Source organism: Psammomys obesus, unplaced genomic scaffold, assembly GCF_907164565.1.
Source record: "Psammomys obesus unplaced genomic scaffold, mPsaObe1.curated_primary_1811, whole genome shotgun sequence".
In the NCBI taxonomy this organism is placed as follows: Eukaryota; Metazoa; Chordata; class Mammalia; order Rodentia; family Muridae; genus Psammomys; species Psammomys obesus.
This window is the reverse complement of record NW_026596095.1, coordinates 2,259,742-2,284,078: the sequence shown is the minus strand read 5'-3', so window position 1 is coordinate 2,284,078 and position 24,337 is coordinate 2,259,742. Positions and strand designations below refer to the sequence as shown.

General features: G+C 35.7%; 1 protein-coding gene across 1 annotated transcript in view; it reads right to left on the bottom strand.

Moving 5' to 3' along the window:
• The window catches only part of Col11a1 (collagen type XI alpha 1 chain), a 209,152-nt gene that overhangs the window by 109,219 nt on the left and 75,596 nt on the right, over positions 1-24,337 (bottom strand). The window contains exons 15-28 of the mRNA XM_055628241.1: positions 20,569-20,622; positions 16,611-16,664; positions 16,445-16,498; positions 16,227-16,280; positions 15,035-15,088; positions 14,873-14,917; positions 13,699-13,752; positions 13,216-13,260; positions 12,965-13,018; positions 12,610-12,654; positions 8,259-8,312; positions 6,548-6,592; positions 6,145-6,198; positions 6,019-6,063 (exon numbers count right to left, since the gene is read on the bottom strand). Of these exons, the coding sequence (XP_055484216.1) occupies positions 6,019-6,063; positions 6,145-6,198; positions 6,548-6,592; positions 8,259-8,312; positions 12,610-12,654; positions 12,965-13,018; positions 13,216-13,260; positions 13,699-13,752; positions 14,873-14,917; positions 15,035-15,088; positions 16,227-16,280; positions 16,445-16,498; positions 16,611-16,664; positions 20,569-20,622 (711 nt within the window). The remainder of the gene's footprint in view (positions 1-6,018; positions 6,064-6,144; positions 6,199-6,547; positions 6,593-8,258; positions 8,313-12,609; positions 12,655-12,964; positions 13,019-13,215; positions 13,261-13,698; positions 13,753-14,872; positions 14,918-15,034; positions 15,089-16,226; positions 16,281-16,444; positions 16,499-16,610; positions 16,665-20,568; positions 20,623-24,337) is intronic.

Here is a 24,337-nt window from a genome sequence, read left to right as displayed (position 1 = left end):
TTACATTTGAACATTATTATCAACCTTAAGTTCTTTCTGGGTCTCCAACACACAGACAGAGTCCTACCTGCCTTAGCTCTGATATCATGATTGAGAGTCCCCAAACCAAGGTTTCAAATAAACTTTTCCATCCTTTGGTTAGTTGTTTTTTTTTTTTTTTTAATGTTCATCAAAAATAAACATAGAGGACAGAATAAAGAGGCACCTCAAAAATTTTGAGAAAAAAACGTAAAAGACCCATAAGAACATTAAAGAATGTTTCCCTGAGAGAAAAGCAGCCTTGCTAGGCCACAGAGGACATTGCAGCCAGTCCTGAAGATACCTGATAAGTTAGGGTCAGATGGAAGGGGAGGAGGACCTCTCCTATCAGTGGACTTGGAAAGGGACAGGGAGAAGATGAGGGAGGAAGGGTGAAATTGAGAGGGAATGAGGGAGGGGGCTATGGCTGAGATACAAACTAAATAATCTCTGATTAATATAAAAAATAAAAATTATATAAAAATATTTAACATCAATGATAACCATCATTATTCATTAGGAAAATGGAAATAAAAGCTACATAAGCAAAGAATATATGTGTTGGTGAGAGTGCAGAAAAATAGAGTTCTGTGTGATGTCACTAAGAATATAAAGTGGACAGACTATGAAATTTCGAAAGTAAAGTGAAAATTGTAGGCCTGAGTATGTCCATGACAATTGGATGCAGGATCTAGAAGATATATTTATACATGTCTGGTTGTGGGAATCCTAGCAAAAATATAGCAGCAATCAAAGTATCCACTGATGCGCTAGTGGACAGATCATCACACACAGCTGGTATGTGTGATGAAATATTATCTAGCTTTTAAAGAAAGGGAATATTTAGGTACTCTAAAAATCTGAGGACCTTAAATTGTTGTGCCGAATATTTTGATGCAGGGAAACACAGAGACCTAAACCTGGAAACACTGACACGGAGCTACAACATGTCTAAACTGAAGTTCTGTAGACTTTTTTTTCCTCAGGACAAACTCGCCTTTTAAAGAGCAGGCTGCTCTGTGTATGACTGCCAGGAGAGCTAAGAGAGGGGTTTAAGAGCTGAAAGTGGTCATTCACTGCCTATTCATTATTGTCATTACTTTCTCTCCTGAGACAAAGGTAATTACATAGTTGTCAAGTTTAATTTAAAGAAAGCTGTGCTCTGTCGAAGAACCACTGAAAGTATTGAGGATGTTTGAACAATCCTAGTTAGTTGGTTAGTTTTATTTTGTTTTGTTTCAATTTATTTATTTACTCATTTCTTTAATTTTTTGAAAACAGTACATAAAAGGCTGTTTCTGTCAGCTCTCAATGTTTCTTTTTCTCACTCTTTCATTTTTCAATTTTAAAATTTATTCATTTAATATAATGATTGTGGCACCCTCCCTCATCTCCTCCGTGTCCCACCTACCCTTCCTTTTTCCCCAATCCCCTTCCCCCAGACCACTGAAAGGGGAGTCCTCCTCCCCTGTCATCTGACCCAAGCTTATCAAGTCTCATCAGGACAGTTTGGATCTCAGGCTCTGTGGCCTGGCAAGGCCTCTTTGCCAGGGGGAAGTGAGCAAAGAGCAGGCAACTGTGTTCATGACAGAGGCAGCACCTGCTCCTTTTACTCATCGACATACATGGAGACTGAGCTGCCTATTGGCTATATCTGAGCAAGGAGTCTAGGTCCTCTACATTCCTGGTTTTGGTGAGTCTCTGCAGGGCCAACTGGGCCCAGATCTTTTGGCTTTGTTAGTCTCATTGTGGAGCTCCAGTTACCTCGGGGTCCTTCTATTTCTCCCTTCTCCCATAAGACTCACTGCACTCTGCTCAAAGTTTGGCTGTGAGTCTCAGCATCTGCTTCGATACCTTTTCAGCTGGAGCCTTTCAGAGTACCTCTTGTTATCCTCTCCTCCTGTTCCTTCTCTTCCACAGCTTCTGGTGTCTATCCTGTTTGCCCTTCTGAATGAGATTTCAGCATCATCCCTAAGGTCCTTCGTATTTTTTTGCTTCTTTAGGACTGTATATTGTAGTACGTTTATCCTATATTATATGGCTAACATCAACTTATAAGTTAGTATATACCATGCATGTCTTTCTGCTACCTCACTCAGGATGATCTTTTCTAGTTCCATCCACTTGCCTGCAAATTTCATGACTAATGAAAACTGCAGGACTCAGTTTTTTTAGGCGTATATTGATCGCCATTACTAAACAAATAACCTGTCAAGTTATAAAATTTATGTGACACAAGTCATCCAAGAAATCAAAAACATGAAAAGATGAAACCTAAGAATGACAAGAATAGAGAAAAAAATAAGAATCCCATCTCTAAGCCCCAGAAAATATTTTAAACAAAATCATAGAAGAAAATTTCCCCAATTTAAAGTATACAAGAGGCCTTTAAGTATACAAAAGGCCTACAGAACACCTAATAGATTAGACCAGAAAGGAAAATCCTCCCAGCACATAATAATCAAAACTCTAAATATACAGAACAAAGAAAAAATATTTAAATCTGCAATGAAAAAAAAAACAACTAAAATATAATGGCAAGTCGATCAGAACCGCCCCCAACTTCCCAAAAAGACTATGAAAGCCGGAAGGGCCTGGATGGATATATCACAGACCCTAAAGGAACACAGATATCAGCCCAGACTATACCCAGCAAAAATTTTAATCATTGTAGATGGAGAAAAGAAGATATTCCATAACAAAAACCAATTAATACAATACCTACCCACAAATCCAGCCTTACAGAAGAAACCAGAAGGAAAAATGCAGCCCAAGAAGGCTAACTACACCCAGGATATAAATAACTTCACTACAGCAAAACTGAAAGTAGACAAGCATACAAACACATTGCCACGACCAATATCAAAATAAAAGAAACTAGTAGTCACTGGTCATTAATCACTCTCACATCCATCGATTCAACTCTCCAAGAAAAAAAGACACAAACTAATAGAATGGAGACATAAATAGGACCCAACATTCTGCTGCATACAAGAAACATACCTCAGCCTCAAAGCTAGACATTATCTGAGAGTAAAGGGCTAAAAGATGGTTCTACAAGCAAATGGACACAGGAAGGAAAAAAGGAGTATCCATTCTAATATTTAATAAAATAGACATTCAACCATTACTAATCAAATGTGATCATTCTCATCAAAGGAAAATTCGGCCAAGAAGACATATCAATTCTGAACATCTATGCCACAAATACAAGGGCACCCACATTTGTAAAATAAACATTAATAAAGTTTTAACCACACATAGATTCCCACACATTAATAGTGGAAGACTTCAACACCCCACTTTCACCAAAGAAAGTGTTAATGAAACAGAAACTAAACAAAGAAACAATTATACTAACAAATATCATGAATAAAATGGACCTAACAAATATTTACAAAATTTGTAAATCTAAATCAAATGGACAATTTTCTGAAATATTACATTTACCAAAGCTGAATCAAGATCATGTAATTAAATGTAAATTAAATAGGTTTATATTTCCTATTTAGAAGCAGTCATCAAAAGTCTCCCTTAAAAAAAAAAAAAAAAAAAAAGCCCATGGCCAGATGATTTCAGTGTAGAATTCTACCAGACCTTCAAAAAAGAGCTAAAACCAATACTCTTCAAATTATTCCACAAAATAGAAACAGAGGGAACATTACCAAACTCATTCTATAAGGTTACAGTCACCTTGATACCTAAATCTCACAAAGACCCAACAAAGGAAGAGAATTTCAGACTTTTCTCTCTTATGAATATTGATGCAAAAATACTCAATAAAATACTTGCAAACCAAACCTAAGAACAAATCAAAGATATTATCCACTATGACCAAGTAGGCTTCATCCCAGGCATGCAGGGATGGTTCAATATAAGGAAATCCATCAATATAATCCACCATATAAACAAACTGAAAGAAAACAAAAACAAAAAACACATGATCATCTCCTTAGATGCCAAAAAAAGCATTTTATAAAATCCAACACCCACTCATGTTTAAAGTCTTGTAGAGATCAGGGATAAAAGGCACATACCTAAACATAGTAAATACAATATACAGCAAGCCTATAGTCAACATCAACTAAATGGAGAGAAACTTAATCACTTCCACTGAAAAGGCAAGGCTGCCCACTCTCTCCATATCTCTTCAATATAGTATTGGAAGTCCTAGTTGGACTAATAAGACAACTAAAGGAGATCAAGGGGATAGAAATTGAAAAAGAAGTCAAAAGTTATCACTGTTAGCAGATGATATGATAGTATGCATGAGTGACCCCAAAAATTCTACTAGGGTACTCCTATAGCTGAAAAACATCTTCAGCCATGTGGCTGGATGCAAACTTAACTCAAAATAAATTTAAAAAAAATCAGTAGGCCTCCTATATACATAAGACATAGGGCGGAGAAAGAAATTAGGCAAACAGTACCATTCACAATAGCCACAAAAAACATAAAGTATCTTGGTGTAACTCTAACCAAGCTAGGGAAAGACTTCTATGAAAAAAAGCTTCAAGTCTCTGAAAAAGATATTGAAAAACTTTTACTTTAATTTCCACTTTTAATTATTGTTCATTCTGTATATTGTTTCTTCTTAAACCAAACACAACTCAAAGTAGCCAATAATATCTTGATGTTTTGATGTAGAAGTGGGCTGTTTGCTCTTTGCATGGATAGGTCTTCATTTGCTCTCAGCATCTATCGTTTATTTAGCTGTCCACTTTGCAACTGATCCTCCCACCGGAAACTTACCACACTCCACCTCAAGTAAACACCTTCCTTTTAAACACTGTCTACTTAATATTCTTTAGTGGGTGCTAATTGGATTTTTTATTTAGATACTTAACAAGACAAGTATATATGTCAAAGTACAGATAATACACAATACAGAAATTTCCAGTTCAGCATTGTCAGACTGCTGCCCTGAAACCACAGAAAGACTTTAAGCCATGTCCATCTACGGTGATCAAGATGAACTGGGATTGTCACCAAAGTAGTCAACTTGGTTGAAATTGCACCACATTTTTTCTAAGAAGAAAATTAACACCTTTACTATATCCCAGAAGTGTTTTCTGTGCAAAAATAAATTTTGGTGAGTATAATAAATGTATGTTTAGTTATCTAACCCCTATTAAAAACCAATTAGATTCAATGAACACTCATAATATTGATTCAAAAGTAAAAAATTTCCTTGAAATCAATGCAGTAATACTATTAAATACCTACACTTATCTCAACAAAACTACTAATAAGCCAGATTTTGTGTTTGTACTTTATGTTTAAATATTTATGTAATTTTAATAAGAATTAGGCCTAATTCTGATTGTCAGAAATAACTCCTTAGCACTAAAAACTTATCTATGAAAGATTTAGAAATGTGCAAATTTGTTAAACATGAACTTTAAAAGAATAAGTGCAGTGTTCTTTAAGAAAAAAGTAAGAATCTAAGCTTATTAAGGTACCATAGCTTTGCTTAGCCCGAGGTACCTATATTTATCTAACTCAAATTAGTTCTAATTTTATTTTGTCACAATAATATTGCTAATTCAATGCAATATCTTATATGAATACTTGTTTTCACCAATAACAAAAACAAACAAAAAACCCTTCTTACATTTTTTTGTTTATTTCAGTTTGTAAGTCTGGGAATTTTTGGTAGAGACAAAATGAGTAAGCACTGATAAGACATAAGCAGAACTTGCCCTCATGTCAAAGCCAGCCCACACAGACTGACAAACCTGTGATTTAATCAAGTTAAACACATGTAATTAAAACAGGATTTAGGGCTAGCTCTTGACATTTTCTTGCATCTGTGCTAGAATTTACGTCTCAGACTGGGATACCAAACATTTTTTCGGGTTTCTGGGACAAACATGCTTGAAAAGACTGGCTTTTAAGTAATTGCTTTATGTATTTCAAAGAGAAAGACAAATGCCAAATACATACCATTTTATACACTGTATGTCTGGGAATCAAAAGCACCTAAAAATCATATTTTACCTTTTCACCTTTAGATCCCTTGAGACCTCTGACACCATCTGCTCCCTGTGAAACAAAATAGATGTATTAAAGAACAACAACATTTTACCTTGAAATGAAGTAAAGTATAAAACATTTAGCAGTTACCTTTACTCCACGGGGACCAGGATAGCCAATAGGCCCCTGTGGACCCGGGGGACCCTGAAAAACATTCATTGTGACTTAGGTGTATGGCACATTGGCAAAATTACTCAATCATATACTGCAATTTTGTTTCAGTAAGTGCTATGTAAAAGTTTAATATGTACATAAATAACGAAAAGGTATTCTGTAATTCTTATTAGATTTCATCATAATTACAATAATTTATTCTATGTACACTAAACCGAAGAATTCATATCTGCCACCATGAGAATTTTTCGTACAAAAATAAGTAAATTTTCTAAATTTATTATCATAAAATTAAAATTAGCTATCCTAGATGGATTCGTGTGTTATATCAAGAGCACTATAACTTGACAGGACCTTCACTAGATGCTTTGTAACCTACCAGGGCACCCTTTTCTCCAGACTGGCCTTCTTTTCCAGGATGACCCTGTATAGAACAAGCATACACTGGTAAAGATGTAGTATTAATGGTAACTGTTAATCTTGTTAAACCTTATAAAAACTCAGATCATATACTTTATTTTTTAATTTTTATTTTTATTTTCTGTATTAATTACAGATTATTCACTTTGTATCACAGCTGTAGCTTCCACCCTCATTCCCTCCCCATGTCACCCTTCCTTTCTTCCCTCCTCCCATGCCCTTCTCCATTTCCACTGATGGGAGAGGTTCTCCTCCCCTTCCGTCTGACCCTAGCCTATCAGGTCTCATATACTTTATTTTTAAAATATTATTGAAAATTCTACAACTTTAATGGCTTTCAAAAACATTGGAAACTTGTAGAGAAAAACATAAGATTATATCTTAGGGGTACATGTTTCATTAAATATGGACTCTTTTTCAAAGAGTTTGGGGAAAGCATGTAAAGTAATACACCCTGCTATTAATAATTCAATCTCAAAAACTTACACAAAACAAGTTATACCTGACTTATATTCTTTAAACAAAAGGATGATGTGTACATCCTTTAAAGGCAGCAAGAGCATGTGATGGAAACACATAGAAAGATCAAAGATGCTTATCATATTAACATGTTATTAAAATTCCATAAATAAAAAATGTATATTTATATAAAAATATGCTATATAACTGCCAATAGAAACAGCACAGGAAATTTTGTATCTTAGGCTTGCTTGTCACAAGTCTTAAGTAAGTAGTTTGAAGAGACCATATAAATAATTTTAAAATGAAGGTAGAAATTATGTGTGTGTTAGAGAAAGTGAATAACAGTTCTAGCTATATATTCAGAGGAGGAAGAACCCATTATAGCTTGAAGAATTTTCATGAACATTATCTGAAGAAAGTGTTGAATGTGTTGTACCGTTCCCTGGCCTCCTGGCTGGCTAGGTGTATATTCACCTTCCAAGCCAGATTCAACCAGACTGGCCTACAAATAATTCTTGAAACATTTTCTTAATTGGTAATTGGGAAGGCCCAAACCATTGCATTTGGTGCCCAGCCAGGACATAAGGTCCTGGGTCTATAGGAAAGAAAGAATGAGAGAGCCAGGAGGGGCACCACATGTTCAGCTTTCCTCTATGGCCTCTGCATTAGTTCCTCCTTAAGTCCTGCCCAGCTTGTGTTCTTGTCCTGACTTCTCTCAGTAATGGACTGTTACCTGGAAATAAACAAACCCTTCCTCTCCAGGTTGTGTTGACCATGCCATCTTATTACAGCAACAGAAACTGTAAGACTCACAGACTCTGAGAGGTAAGTTGAAAAGTAGACAAGCTCATGTTCTTTCTGAGAAGAAACAGACACTAGAAAGCTACAGTCACTGAAAATAATAGCAAGCTGAAATAGATGTTGGAGGAATGTGTGGATTTAGGAAGGAGGGGTTTGGCAGGCTCTGGTGTGCAGTGTGTGGATTACTTTAGTTAGAGGCTACTGTGATATTAACTCAGCTTCTCAGCAAAGGTGGTATATATGTCTTTATAGAAATGGTATCACATTGTAAAGAAACCAACGCTTAATTACTGACTCACTTCACTTTTAATAGTGCCTATGCGTAATCATTTCTAAGTTTCATGTTAAATTTATTTTTAAGACTGCTTATGGAAATGTCAATGACAAGACAGACAGCTTTGACTTACAGGAGGCCCATCAGCACCAGGAAGTCCAGCAAGCCCTGGTTTTCCTTGTGGCCCCTAATCAAAAAGGAAAAAATATATATATGTATATTTGATTTCAAAGAAAGAAGATTATGAAAAGCTCTGCAGGGTGAATATCAGTACAGCACTGACAGCACAACCTTGAGACGGTGGCACCCATCTTAAAGTGACATGCAGTGTCTTAAATACTTTATAGCTGAAAACATACATAGAGACAAGTGAAAACTGAATTTAACAGATGTCAAAAAAACAATGAAATGCACAATATTTAGTCAGCTTGGTTGTTGTAAATATTTCCTTATTAAAGTTTAAAAATCAGTTTCTAAAGGATACCTTAAACTGGCACTAACAGAACAAAAACGCAAATAATCCAGGTCAGAAATGCTTTGACTCCCAACACTGACGAGTAAAGCTTTGGATATTCCCATTGATAACACTGTCTTAACACCTACGCAGAGATGCAGCCATGAGGACTACTGAATGTGCTAGTAAGTGATGCATCAGATACACAAAATTAAAATCGAGGTTAAAAGTTCCTAAGGCTGTCCTCTTAATGCCAGAGGAGAAAAGTTATCGCCAGGGTGCTCGTGATGATGTACACAAATGTATTGTGCTGTCTGTTGTTTAAAGGTATTTTGTACATAATCATATATATATTATATAACTCTTGCTTAGGGTAATAAGTGATTACATTAACAATTACTACACTATGCATTTTTGTTATTTTAGAGGCTAATCCTTCTACTTAAAGAAAAATGAGTTTAAACTACCATTTTTATTTTGTAAACTTGTACACATCCTGCTTACATGTCTGGATTCTGAAATGAGGTTCCATCGGGTTCCTGAGCTGTGTGATCTGTATTTGCACATATGGCTGTTGTGTTGCTCACATCAGGTTGTTCATACAATTGGCTGTCTAATGGTGTTTCTTAGACTGCCCTATCATTAATAGACGTAGATGCAGTTCAGAGTTCTAGTGATATTTAAACTGTTCTAGTAAATGCAAGTTTCTCTGGAACTTATTAGGACCTAAGAAATGCACATCTGTTTTGATGTAAATGGTAAATAAACTAATAAATATCCAGCAAAAGACCAAAGTGTAATGGCCAACTGGATCATTCTAGTCCTTTCTTAGCTGCTAAGTTTCTTAGTTTCTAATTCCATGTCACCTCGTGATTGTTAAATTAAAAATACTGTAAAGAAAAATACTGCAAGCATATCTCTCTTAGGGGAAAATTAGGCATTCTAATAGCAATATTAAATTTATGAAGCCCAAGAAAGTATTGCTTGCAGTTCATTTCAGCAGCCAGAATTTATAGTTGAAAAAGGAGTAGGGATGTCATCAGCTTTTCTGGACCTCAGAGGCAGTTTATAATATTTCCATTATTAAAGGGTATTTAGCATAAACATTGTACCCGTGTTGTGTAGAACTACAGAGCGTTACAGGAAAGCAAAAATTAAGTTATGTGCGGGGAAATTACCTTTTGAAAATGACTTTCAGTTACTTGTATCCTTTCAGAAGGGGTTAAAAATTTCAGTTTCTTCCAACAAGATGCAGTCCTATTGTACTGCAGTTATTACCAGAAACCATTAAATATTTAATTGCAGTATTTTGCCTGTCACTCAAGTTATTCTTTATTTTCAGGACACTAATCTTGTTTCTTCAAAACAAATGCAGTAGACCAACATAGAGTGAGTCCATTCATTATGTTTGCAAGCAAAAGTGCCAATAGTTTGGCAAGCCATGGTACATGGAGCTTTGCTGATTATATATATTTGAGGAATAACAGGAAATATTAAAACTCTGCCAAAATGAGATGATTTTTTTAATGAAATTGAATTCAATCCATCTCCTTTTGAATGGAGGTTTCATGACAACAGAACGTTTTATCTGCGTTTTTAACTCCCTGTGCTTTCGCTGGTGAAGTGAGAATAAAGATGAATGAGTGTCATATGTTTCATAGTTCAATAAAAGTTAAAATTTATGAAGTGCTTCTATGCACTATGCTAAGCCATTGGTATGCATTATCCACTTTGTCTCAGTGAGTCCCAGGAAATATCAACATCTGTTATTATGCGATATAGTCATAGTCTGTATGCATTCAAGTCTTCAAAGTCACGGTCTTTAATGCACTTCTACTTTGTGTCTTGGTATTTCTCACTGAGCTCATAGGGTCACATCATTTGTTTTCTGTAAATCAATTAACATGTGAGTAATATGAACTCTGAACTAAGAAATTAAATCACAGAAAAGACTCTACTTGTCAAAAATGTCAGAATAAATAACACAGTTTATCACTGCAAACCACTATTAACCTTTATGAGAAATACAATAAAAATAAGCTAAAATAACTTTATATGACAGTTTTAGACATTAAAATAGCTAATTCTAATATGATAATATCAAATGTTAAATTGTACATGACATAATTATTATTCACCAAGTTTAAAATACCAAGTATTTTAGAAAGAATAATACAAGATAAAAAGTCAATAAAATATTCACTACCTGATATCAACAAGATATAAAGTTACATACTATATATACAATCTTCATATAACTGCCTGTTGAGTTCCTTGTCTTTTTGATGGAACAAGATAGTCTTTGAATTTATAAAGTGGAATATATTCAGAACAGAAAAAATACTGGAGTACAATGTGAACAAAAGCCGCAATCAGTCAAACCACATATTTTATTTTTGGCACTGCAATAGGAATTCAAATACACCAGTTTTCCCAAGGAGACTATTCTTCTTAACACTCCAAGAAATAAATAAGGTCCTGTTGTAAATTCAAGAGGTATATATCTCAAATGTAATTTATAATATACAAGGGGTGTTTATAAAGTGCTAAATAAAAGATAAGAATGGTCAAGTTTAAAAGTTACTGATCTATAATAAAGACTCAAGGAGAAGATTATGGCTCAATACCATATTGTTTACCTAAAAAATTGGCTTAAAATAATCTTCAGAACATACCTCAATTTCATAGTGTATTTTTCAACAATACCACTATACTGTACAATATAGTCATCCACGTAAATAAAGGTCCCTCAATAATCCCTTAATTCCCCCAAGTTGTGAACTGGACAGGTGGTGTGGGGCACACCTTTAATCCCAGCACTCAGGAGACAGAGGCAGACAATCCCCAGTGAGTTAGAAGCCAGCCAGGACTACACAGAGTTTCAGGTCAGACACTGAGTTACTAACAAGAATATTATTTGTCACTTACATAATTGAAAAGGGCCAATGGAAAACTCCAGTTTCCCTTTTATAAGGTCATGCAACAAGTATTGTTGAAATCAAATCTGATTACAGTTGAAATGCTTTATATTTTACAGGCTTGATAGATAACTCAGTGGTTAAGAGCACTAGCTGCTTTTCCAGATATCCTGGTTTTAGTTCCCAGCACCCGCTGGGCAGCTCAGAACCATCTGTAGTTCCAATTCCAGAGTATCTAATACCTTCCTATGGCTTCCACAGGCACTGAACAGATGAGGTACACAGACAATCATGAAAGAAAAACACGCATACACACAAAATACTAAAGTCTAAGATATATTTTATAAACTGTTTTACTTAAAAAATCTTGGAAGTAAATTAAAAAAAATCACACACCATAATTAATCAGATGCAAAGAATATACTAACTTTTTCTAGTCATAATTCGGTCATGGATATTTTGGTTTTGGTGTTAGATAAGTACATAAAAGTAAAATTTTTAAAAAGCTTTTTAAATTACTTTTTTGTTTTTTTATAATTTATTTAATTTTTATTTTATGTGCATTTAGTGTGAAGGTGTCAGATCCCTTGAAATTGGCATTACAGACAGCTGTGAACTGCCATGTGGGTGCTGGGAATTGAACCCAGGTCCTTTGGAAAAGCAGACACCGCTCTTAATCACTGAGCCATGTCTCCAGCCCCCATAAAAGTAAAATTTAATGTGAAATTCCACAGCTTCCATTCTCAGTTTTAATAGTAAAGATGTTCAAAATTTACAGACTTTGAGTTTTTAAATAATAAGAAAGTAAAGATGAACCAAAATAAAGAGAAAGCGACCACTCATCTCAATTAACTTCTGCAGTCACCACTGTTGATGTTAGGAGCAAACTAAGTAGAAATCCTACACTTTTTAAAATCACATCTTAAAAATGATTAAACAAATTCTATCCAATTTTTATTACCATGGTTCTACTTCAGATTACTGTATTACTTTGATAATGAAGGGTAAAAGTATGGAGATTTCTTATCCAAATAAAGCAGCCTTTATGCCTACTGAAGGTTGACAATACAAACTAGCTTACCAATGATTAAAATAATAATAGAACAACTTACTTTTTCACCTGGAGGGCCAATTGGGCCTTGTGGACCAGGAAGACCCTGTTAAAAAAGAATTTATTTCATGTCAGGAATTGTTTCATTAGCATGCCTGTTCAAAATAGATAATAAAATCATTGGCACTTGGATTGATTCACAAGAACCTTGCTCTCTCTCTCTCTCTGTCTCTCTTCCTTTGTTCTGTCTCTTGATTCTGTCCTTCTGTTTCTCTCTGTCTTTCTCTTTGTCTGTCTGTCTCTCTTTCTGTCTCTAACACATATACATACAAACACACACCTACAAACACACATACACACAAATAATATCATCTTAATCCACTATCTCCCAGGAAATAAATGTGGCTTAGACTTACCTGAGGTCCTGGATTCCCTTGCTGACCTGGCGGTCCAGGCTCTCCTTGGGGACCCTGCATAGAAAAAATCAAAGTGCTTAGTAAGGCTTTTCATTATATATATTAATTCTAATTCTTAAAAATTAGACCAAAATCAGTTTTCACTCAAGGAGTCTGAAAAATATATTAAACGCTGTGGAATATTTTATATTTAACAATGGTAAGTCTAATGCGCTGAAGCTGACACGGATTTATAGATCTTAACTACGTACCATGTTACCTTTTGGTCCTTGGGGGCCATCTATTCCTGCAATACCCTTCAATGAAGAACAGAATAGATTTTAAATTTTACATGATAAAGTTGAAAATAAAAAGAATCCTCTCATAATATGCTAGCCAGCAGCCTGCGGTGATTTAATGTCCTTTTAGGAATAAACAGAAATGAGGATTTAGGATTTAACGAAACAGAGGGAGACCTGTACTTTCCCATCCATGCACACATTAAGAATAACATGGAATCATTCTCCAATGTATGGTAGGGACTAATCATGAAAACTGTAAAACCTACCCAAAAAGAAGGAAAGAGCAAGGACGGAGAGTGTGATCAGTTAACCTGACAGGGAGTATTTAAAGAACTTAAGAGCAGAGCAAGTTAGCTAACTTGATTCTCTGCTAAGGTCTGTTCAAAAGCACTGTGGAAAATTTGGCAGCAAGCTTTCTCCTTTAAAACCCAGACTGTCCCCAGGGATACATACAGGTTGTCCCGGAGGTCCTGGAGTTCCCCGTGGTCCTAATAAGCCTCTTGGACCCTAAGAAGAGTAAAAGGAAAAAAGGAAGCTTGCATAAAAAAATGCTCTCAAAACAGGCCTCTTTTGATGAAAAAAATTAAAATAATATGTAGATTCAAAATATTTATTCATCCTATCTCAATACATTGAAAAAAGTTTAAATCACCATTTTATGCAATATAAATAGTAAATGTTTATACAGGCACATACGGCAATATAGATAACAGTGTTTACTACAGAAACTTTCTTAGACTCAATTAACAGATGCATCCTTTGTAATATTTAAAAAAAATAAAATAGCCTAATGCTCTTAATAAGAAAAATGTTATTATCTAATTTTAATGCCACACTCAATTTTGTTATTATATTCACACAGGTTGAAAAACCAGAGATTCCCAAACTCTCATTCATTTTCCTTTAAGATAAACTAATCTTGGGCAAGCATTCATTTAAGAACAAACAGCTGGGTATCTATCTATGCAGTTTATAGAACTATTTTCTAGATAGAAGGGTTCTAAATTATTAACATTTACACTCAAATTATTTTTCTGTCCCCTTCTCCTCAATGCTCTTTCCCATCGTTAGGAAAGTCAACATAATAATTTCCTCTATATATTTTTTTTTTACCTTAATTGACCTGGCAGGTTAAATAAATGCTGAAGTTAAGCTTTTCAAGTCTGTTTTTTTCTTTTTCTTTTTTTTTTTTTTCCCTAAGATGGCTTTTAATAATCTCCTCCGCTGAGCCTCCTTTGTACCAACATTTACTGGAGAAAAGTCTTATAATCTTTACGTCTAGTATACAACTTCTTAGTATCTTGCTTCTGATAACAAAGTGAATTTACATACAGAAAAAAAATTAATCCTGGAGTTACCGGTAATATTAGAAAATAAAAAATCTTCAACAAGACCTAAATAATAATATTTTTACCAGAAAGATATTACATTCTACATTTCTTTTTCTCAAGTCACAAATATGTTTCTTTACAACAAAAGAGCAGGCGTATACACTCCACTTTTTCATATGAACTTGGCTAATTTGTGTACAGTGTAATGTTTACTGAGTTTAGCATTGCCTAAATAAGTAATACAAGCCACTATTCCTCATAAAAGATACTTAAATATAAAGAAAATAATTGCTTACAGCTTCACCTGGAAGACCTCTGGGCCCGATCTCTCCATCTTCTCCCTATCATTGACAAAAGGGGAGGAGGTATTATTAAAGAGGTATACATTCGAAAGGATTTGGGGGTTTGGGGAGTTTTAATTGTAAACACATCTAAATGAAGTAAAAATCTTAGTATACCCTCTTTCCGTCATCACCCGGAAGGCCAGGAAGACCCTGAGGACCTCTTTCTCCCTACGGAACAAACATAAACAGGATAAATATAGGAAGCAAGGTGATTGTTTACAGGTAAATAAGATGGCCTATGCAACCAGGTAAACGAGGACACTTGTCCTGGAAAATTTATATTGCCTTTACCTTTCTTAGAGTAGTTTCCAGGGAAGTAAAAGCTTAAACTCTAACTAGCTTTATGAATCATTATGCTAGAAAAATTTCCCCACAGTAGTTAATAAAAATGATTGAAAGAAAAATTTCCCCACAGTAGTTAATAAAAATGATTGAAAGAAAATACATGAAAAATATTTTCAATTATTATGATGTGACTCATTCAGAAAATTATTTTGTTTACTGATTGTCTTAAGAATGGGTACACTTTGATGGCAAAACATTTTTTCCTGGATAATTCATATTAAATCAGCACAACTCACAAAGGCTTAAAAATATTTTGTATTTTTTTCACAAAACAAAATTGTATGTGCATTCTGGTGTGTGTTAGGCATACTTATTTTGTTAGATGACTGTAAGATTGAATTTTCCTTTTCATTCTCCAATGTACTTAATAACAGGCCTATGTTTTTTACTCATTCTTGTGAAGAAACACACAAAAACGGAATACTTACTGTTTTTAAAACTGTCTCCCTAAGTTTCCACTGAAAAATGACTAACGGTTGTTAGTATTCAGCACATTAGTTTCTTTAGCCTTGCAATTAATGGGTTCTGGCACTGAACTGTGCATCACAAAGAAACAATATGTTGCCAGGATGTCTGCAGGTGTCTTCATCCGAGCTGTTTGCACATGCAAGATGGAAAAAACTGTGGCAATGCTCAAAAATAAAATTCATTTAAATTCTCCAACTGTTCTAGTAATTTAATCTTTATCACATCTGGGAGTATAAAGATTCTGCCTCAATTTGTTTGCCATAAGGAATATTCAAATGTCTATAAATATTTAGGAAAAAAAAACATACTAGTTCCACTTACAAAGTTGTACCTACATTTCCTCAATATCCAATAGATATAAAAATTTACCAAAAGAACTCAACACTGTTAATGTTAATTTTTTTCTGGTTTCCAACGATATATCAAAACTACCTTACCTCCTAAAATTCCTTCTACATCTTGGACAAAATAAAATATGATAGAGGTATCTTACCCTATGACCTTTGTCTCCCGGCAGACCTGGAAGTCCATCAAACCCTCGATCTCCCTGTAAAATTGCAATCATATCACCATCATATTTTCATTCTGGAGCGGGACTATAATTTCAATGTAAAGTTCATTGCATTTCAAATGTAAATTTATATCAAAGTACGATATTGTCAAGGATAAAGTGACATACACAATCTTAATAGGAAGTTATAAAGTTCTGACCTTAGACCCAGGTTCTCCTGGCATCCCTCTTCCTCCATCAGCACCTGGACGGCCCTGAAAATGCCAAAGCAAGGTTAAAGGAAGTCTGCTTACAGTAAACACAAAAGGAAAATCTCACTGGTGACTGGAATAACACCCCAAAACACCCTAGGAAAAATAGCCATACCCTCTTTCCAGGTTTTCCGGTAGGACCAGGAGGACCTTGGATGCCTCGAGGACCCTATGAAAAACATATGAATCAATGTGAAAATCTTAATTAATAGCGTCAAAGGAGATGCTTTTAGAAACAAATCTCCCCCTATTCTTTCATAATTGAACACAAGGAGATTATTTCAGCATAAAAATTATAACCTAGAACTTCTGCTCGGATGTGGCCTGTGGTAGCTCAGTAACCAAGTAGTTTTCCAAAGTAAGGGGAACACGGACTATTTCTAACAGGATCCCAAGGGCAGGCTCTTTGACCTCCCCACCCCCCTCCCCACAGGGGAGGAGCAGTCCTATTAGGCCACAGAGGAGGACTTTGCAGCCAGCCTTGAAGATACCTGATAAAAGGTATCCTCCCTATCAGAGGACTTGGAAAGGGGCAGGGAAGAGACCAGGGAGGGAATGTGGGGTTGGGGAGGGAATGAGGGAGCGGGATACAGCTGGGACACAGAGTTAACAAAATGTAACTGAAAAAGAAAAATAAAATTAAAAAAAAAATTCTGACAAAGCAGAAGTCAGAAAAGTAATTTTCTTAAGTGGCTTTTCATATAAAAGACTGCATTTCATAATGTTTTATGTGAATGTAAATACATTTAAACAAAAGAAATATAATGATATACTTTTAAGCCTTTATGATTAATTACACATTCATTTCTCAGAAAGATAATTTCCACATAGCAGCCATTGAGAGCTGTCAACACTATTATTCTGGTCTCAAGCCCTTTCCACTCTCTTTTGATTGTTTAAATAACTTTTCCTAGATGATTCATCTCCTAATCTACTGATTACATTAGATTTAATCACCTTTGAAGCAAGGTGAAATCTTGTATAATATTATGACTTGTTAAAGTTTTCAAATAAGTTTGTTTACTTGAAACAGATCTACTTGAAATCCCTCTACAATGCAGCACAAGGTCTGGTGCAGCATTCTGCATCCATCCACAAAGTCATGGAGGATCATTTTCTAACTACACAATGCTCTCGCAAACTGAGGGATAAAAATGTGTGTTCTGGAAAGGTAAAAATGAGACTTCTAATAATCTAATAATCGGAAGTTAAAGAGCATAGCTTAAAACAATTTTTTTTTAGAAAGCAGTTTATTATAAATCTATTCAGAAGGGAAGAGAAAAATATCAGCACAAGAAATGTTACTGGGCTTTTTTTCCTTAATAAACTAATTTTATTAATTTATTTTTTATTAATGACAATTTATTCACTTTGTATCCCAGCTGTAGCCCCCTTCCTCATTCCCTCCCAAATCCACCCTCCCTCTCTCTTCTCCTCCCATGCCCCTCCCCTAGTCCACAGATAAGGTACTAACCCTTGCATCTAACCCTAGACTGTCAGATCTCATCAGGAGATGAGATCTCATTGTCTTCCTCTGTGGCCTAGTAAGGCTGATCCCCCTCAGGGGTTGGTGATCAAAAAGCCAGTCCCTGAGTTCATGTCAGAGACAGCCCCTGTTCTTTCTTAGGAACCCACTTGGACACTGGGCTGCCATGAGCTACATCTGTGCAGGGGTTCTAGGTTATCTCCATGCATACTCCTTGTTTGGAGTAGCAGTCTCAGAAAAGACCCCTCTGCCCGGATTTTTTGGTTCTTTTGCTCTCCTTGCAGATTTGTTCCCTCCAGGTCTTTCATCTCCCCCTTCTTTCATAAGATTCCCTGCACTCAGCCCAAAGTTTGGCTATGAGTCTCAGCATCTGCTTCGATACCCTGCTGAGTAGAGTCTTTCAGAATCCCTCTGTAGTAGGCTTTTGTCCTAGTCCCTGTTTTCTCCCTCTTCTGATGTCCATCTGGTTTGCCTTTCTGAATGCAGATTGATCATCTAAACCCAGGGTCCTTCTTCTTGCTTAGCTTCTTTAGGAATACAGATTTCAGTATGTTTATCCTATATTATATGTCTAATATCCACTTATAAGTTAATATCTACCATGTGTGTCTTTCTGCTTCTGGGAAATTAACTAATTTTATTCTATGTGTTTGTGTCTAGGTTCATATAAGTGCACCATGTGTATGAATCAGCCTGCAAACTTTGGAATAGGACATCAGTTACTCTAAAACTGGATTACAGGTGATGTTAACAATCATGTGGCTCTGGTTGACTGCACACAATCAAGCCATTCAACATTCTAGCTTGGCACGACCGTCACTCTTAATTGAGGTGTTTGTGGGAGATAGTGTTAGTTTTCACTAAAACTACATCTTTTGGTTGTCCCATACCCATGTCCCAGTGGATGGCCCCACATGCATGAGTACATGGGAAGCAAAAACTGGAGTGAAAAGGTTATTTAAAAGCAAAAAAAAAAAAAAAAAGGGGGGGAGAATAAAAAGAAAGAGAACACCAACTTGGGCAGGTCAGAGGGTAGAGACGGGCATAGATCATGTTAGGAGGAGGAGTTGGGAGTAACTACAATTGAAATAACTCATTTGATACTCTCAAATGAGTATCAAATAACAAAACAATATAAAACATTATAAAATAATAACAAAAACATTATAAAATATTTTTTTAAATGTTTGGATTTATAAGAGTATTTTTATCTTAATTATAGTTACCAAAGTATATAATGGACTCTGATTCTATTATTCCTTATCATGCTTAAAGAAATATAATTGTACTTAAGTAAATGGCATTATTAGGAAAGTCTAAAGAGAGGGTACTGGTGGTTAGATACAACCAAAATGTATGCATGCATAAAAATGTCATAGAAATACATTAGATATAATTAAAGTATGATTACAAAAACATGAAGAAGAAAAACTATGAAAGGATAAACAATTAAGAACTGTCACAGTCAGTGGGAATTCAAATTTTTGCATTTTATTTAAAAATAAGCCTATTTCAGAGGCCCTCTGTGTAAGGAACCCATCCTGTTACCTGTCTTCTCCTACTTCTGATGTCTATCCTGTTTGTCCTTTTGACTGAGGATTATACATCTTTCCTAGGGTCCTCCTTGCTGTTTAACTTCTTTAGGACTATAGATTTTAGTATGTTTATCCTATATTATATGGCTAATGTCCACTCTATCCAGAAGGGTTATCAAAGCAGATGCTGAGACTCAAAGCCAAACTTTGGGCAGAGCGCAGGGAATGTTATAGAAGGGAGACATAGAAAGACTCAGAGGGTACAAGAACTCCACAAGGAAGCCAACAGAGCTAACTAATCTGGGCCCAGGGGGGCCTGAAGAGACTGATAATTCAACCAAGGACCATGCATGGAGCAGACCTAGATACCCTGCTCAGGTGTAGACCGTGGTCATCTCAGTCTCATGGAAGATCCCTAGTAAGGGGAGCAGGGGCAGTCACTGGCATGAACTTGGTTGCCTGCTCTTTGATCACCCCCCCCTTGGTGAGGTGGCTTCAACAGGCCTCTTTCTCTTTTCAACAGAGAAAGAGGACAAAAACATAAGTAAAAAAAAATAAGTAAATATTAAAAATGAGCCTATTTTGAAATACAATTGTTTTTCTGTTTCTACCATAAATATATATCAATATAAATATATTATAAATATATATATGACATTGCTATCTACTTATTATCTATACACAAAGGTCTGCCTTTAGCTTATACTACATCTGCTACGTAATATTCATGAAACAATATGCTGGTTTACAGTTTGCAGAAGCATGGGTTCAATAAAGGAGAAAAAAAAAACGTGTAACACAGCTGAAAGTGCTCCTCTTGCCAAAGCATCCTGTAAGACTATCTTTCTACTTTCAAACCTGGTAGGTGCACAATTTAAATATTGTTCAAACAAGTAATGGAAAATTAGCAATCTACTCAGAATTTTTCAACTAAAACCACAATATGGGCTTAAATGTAACATAAACGTATTCTTTCCTCCTAACATTTCAAGTGTTCTCCTACATAAATATAGACAATACAAAAATGAAGACAGCAAATGGTCATTTCTTACCTGAGGACCTGGATCCCCACTTTCACCTTTGGCTCCAGCTGAACCAGGACCTCCCTGAAGAGAAAAGTAAAACAGACAACCAATTAATTTTAAGTCTCTTAAGCTCTTTAATTCACTACTTTCACTAAAAATAAATATGTTTTCTTTTTTAACTTTTATTAATTACACTTTATTCATTTTGTATCCCCCCCATAAAGCCTCCCCTCCTCCCCTTCTAATCCTCCCTTCCCTCCCCCTTCTTCATCCATGCCACTCCCCAAGTCCACTGATAGGGGAGGTCCTCCTCTCCTTTCTGATCTTAGTCTATCACATCACATCAGGAGTGGCTGCATTGTCATGTTCTGTGGCATGGTAAGGATGCTCCTCCCTCAGGGGGAGGTGATCAAAGAGCAGGCCAATCGGTTCATGTCAGAGGCAGTCCCTCTTCCCATTACTATGGAACCCACTTGGACACTGAACTGCCATTGGCTACATCTGTGCAGGGGTTCTAAATGGTGGGATCTGGAAAGGATCATCCTGAGTGAGCTGTCCCAGAAGCAGAAAGACACACACGGTATATACTCACTCATGTAGACATATAATACAGGATAAACCTACTAAAATCTGTACACCTAAAGAAACTAATCAAGAAGGAGGACCCTGACTAAAATGCTCAATCCCCATTCCGAAAGGCAAAGAGGATGGACATCAGAAGAAGAAGAAAACAGGAAACAAGTTAGGAACCTGCCACAGAGGCCTCTGAAAGGCTCTGCCCTGCAGACTATCAAAGCAGACACTGAGTCTTATGTCCAACTGTTGGGCAGAGTGAATGGAATCTTATGAAAGAAGTGGGAAATAGTAAGATCTGGAGAGGACAGGAACTCTACAAGGAGAGCAACAGAACCAGAAAATTTGAACACAGGGACCTTTCCAGAGACTCATACTCCAACCAAGTAAATATATTTTCTTAATCAGTTTGATCTTTCTAATGCAATGAGTGGTTCAAGTCCAGTGTCTAAAATGTCCTCTTCTAGGCGTATGTATAAACTGTGTTTCACTCACTACTCAACAGAGGCCAGCTTTGAAATCACACGGAAATTTTCTTTAAAGTTTTTACTGTAACAGACATTGCCTAGTAAACAAGGCATGAGTAGCCACTGCAGTGCAAGGCACTGCTAAGGCAGTGTATTTTCACTTAGACTGAGTTCATTCACACAGTAAGGGTTGTGAAAAATCGACTCCTTTATAGATAGATAATTCTCAGGCACTGCATTTTATGCCAAAAAACTGTTTTGGAACAATCTTATTGCTTTCGTTATAATTATTGTGAAATAATGTCACAGCATTTTCCCAGATGGACTTGATCATTTTTTTCTATAACCATGAATCGTTATTGTAAATACAGTTTACAAATGTTCATATAATTTAAACAGTACAATCATGTCTCGTAGATTAACTGTAAGGGAAAAAATTAATTGCTTTAGAAAGGAATTGTGGAATTTACGAATGAATACTATATGCATCTATACTCTCTGAATGCTTTAGAATATTAAAAATTACTATGTTTGTTATAACTTCAAGTGTTCACAAGATTTCTGACTTATGTTAATCAGTATGCATTCTATTAACCGAGTTACAACAAAATAAAACAAAGGGTAAAAATTCGATAAATCTGAAAGAAGCTTTCTAGAGCCTCCTGGTGGCTTCAAAATAAAATAACTCCTACTCTGTCTCCCAGGAAACATGAGAAGTGTTTTTAAATTATCAAATTTATAACAAGAACTTCCAAGCTTCTAAAAAGGAACTCTTTTTTTCTGCTGGATGTCTTTTCATGTTTTTCTTTATTATTATTATTATTTACAATGAAATAAAGACATTTAATAAGATAACTAAAAGCAAATATGTAAGATGAGATGAGCATTTATTCTGTTAGTATCTATCATACCAACTGCTAGTCTGTTGTTTTACTATGCAACATATTTCTTTTTGTTTTTTCATTTGAAATTGACTTTATATTACTGTTAGATATTTCTTTTTTATTTTTTAATTAAATTTTTATTTTTTATATTAGTTACAGTTTGTTTACTTTGTATCCCAGCTGTAGCCCGCTCCCTCAATCCTTCCCAATCCCACCTCCTTCCTTCATCTCCTCCCTGCCCCTCTCTAAGTGCACTGATAAGGGAGGTCCTCCTCCCCTTCAATCTGACCCTAGCTTATCTTCAGGACTGGCTGCAAAGTCCTCCTTTGTGGTCTAGCAAGGCTGCTCCTCCCTTGGGATGGGGGGAGGTCAAAGAGCCAGCCATTGAGTTCCATTGAGTTCATGTCACAGACAGTCCCTCTTCCCTTTACTAGGAAAACCCGTCTGGATACTGAACTGCCATGGGCTACATCTGAGTAGGGGTTCTAGGTTAGATCTATATATGGTCCTTGGTTGGAGAAACAGTCTCATAAAAGACCCCTGTGCCCTGTTATATTTGATCCTTGTGGAGCTCCTGTCCTCTTCAGGCCATACTAACTCCCCCTTCTTTCATATGATTCCCTGCACTCTGCCCAAGGTTTGGTTGTGAGTCTCAGCATCTGTTTTGATACACTGCTAGGTAGAGTCTTTCAGAGGCCCTCTGTGATAGGCTCCTGTCTTGTTACTTGTTTTCTCCTGCTTCCAATGTCCATCCCATTTCTTTATTATTATTATTATTAATTACAATTTATTCACTTTGTATACTGGCTGTAGCCCCCTCCTTTATCACTTCCCAGTCCCACTCTCCTTCTCTTTTTCCCAGCCCATGTCCCAAGTAGTCCTCTGATATGGAAAGACCTCCTCCGCTACTATCTGACCCTAGCCTATCATGTCTCAGCAGGACTGTCTGGATACTCTTTCTCTGTGGCTTAGTAAGGGCACCTCGCCAGGGGGAATTGATCAAAGAGCAGGCAACCAAGTTCATGCCAGTGAATGTTCCTGCTCACCTTACTAGGGAAAACCCCCATGGAGAATGAGCTGCCCATGGGATACATCTGAAACTAATTTCCTGTAAAATGTGAGGGTTCTGCATTAAATTATATTATTATGGCTGAACTGAATATAATTAGAGAGTGGTCAGTTTATTTTTCTTTTATTGGCTGTGTTACATCCTCTAATACATATGCATTACTTGCTCAGTAGTGTTAGTTAATTTTTTTACATGTAATCAAAATCATCACATAATTGACAGAAAAAAAAAAGACAAGAACAGGAACATAGTTTCTAACTTCCTTTTTATCTCAAAATTTTATAAAAATATTTCCCTATTTGCCTCATGTGTATATACATTTGTATCACTTTGTTAAGTGACTTGATATAGGTTTTATTCCTTGTGTTTTGAAAGCAGAAAAGTAAGAATAAACAATTAACATTTGGTAATTTGTCTAAAAGCACATATAGTTTAAGTTCTGTTGAATATTTTATGTGAACATTTAATATGGGAATATATATCAAACTTATATCTATAGTATACATCGTGAAATTTTAAGACTGAATTAAAAGAATTGTAAGTTTATAAAAAGCAACACTTTTTAATTTCTATTTGATTATATTGGTATATTTTTTAGTTTATTTACAATCTTTACAGTACCAGCGATTGAAGCATGCTACTTAAATTACTCTAAGTTTGTAGTGCAACTTGAAATCATGGGCAGTGAGCCCTCTAGCAGTTCTTTTATTATTCAGGACTATTCAGGACTTTTTAGGTATCCTGGGTTTGTGTGTATGTGTGTGTGTGTGTGTGTGTGTGTGTGTGTGTGTGTGTGTGTGTGT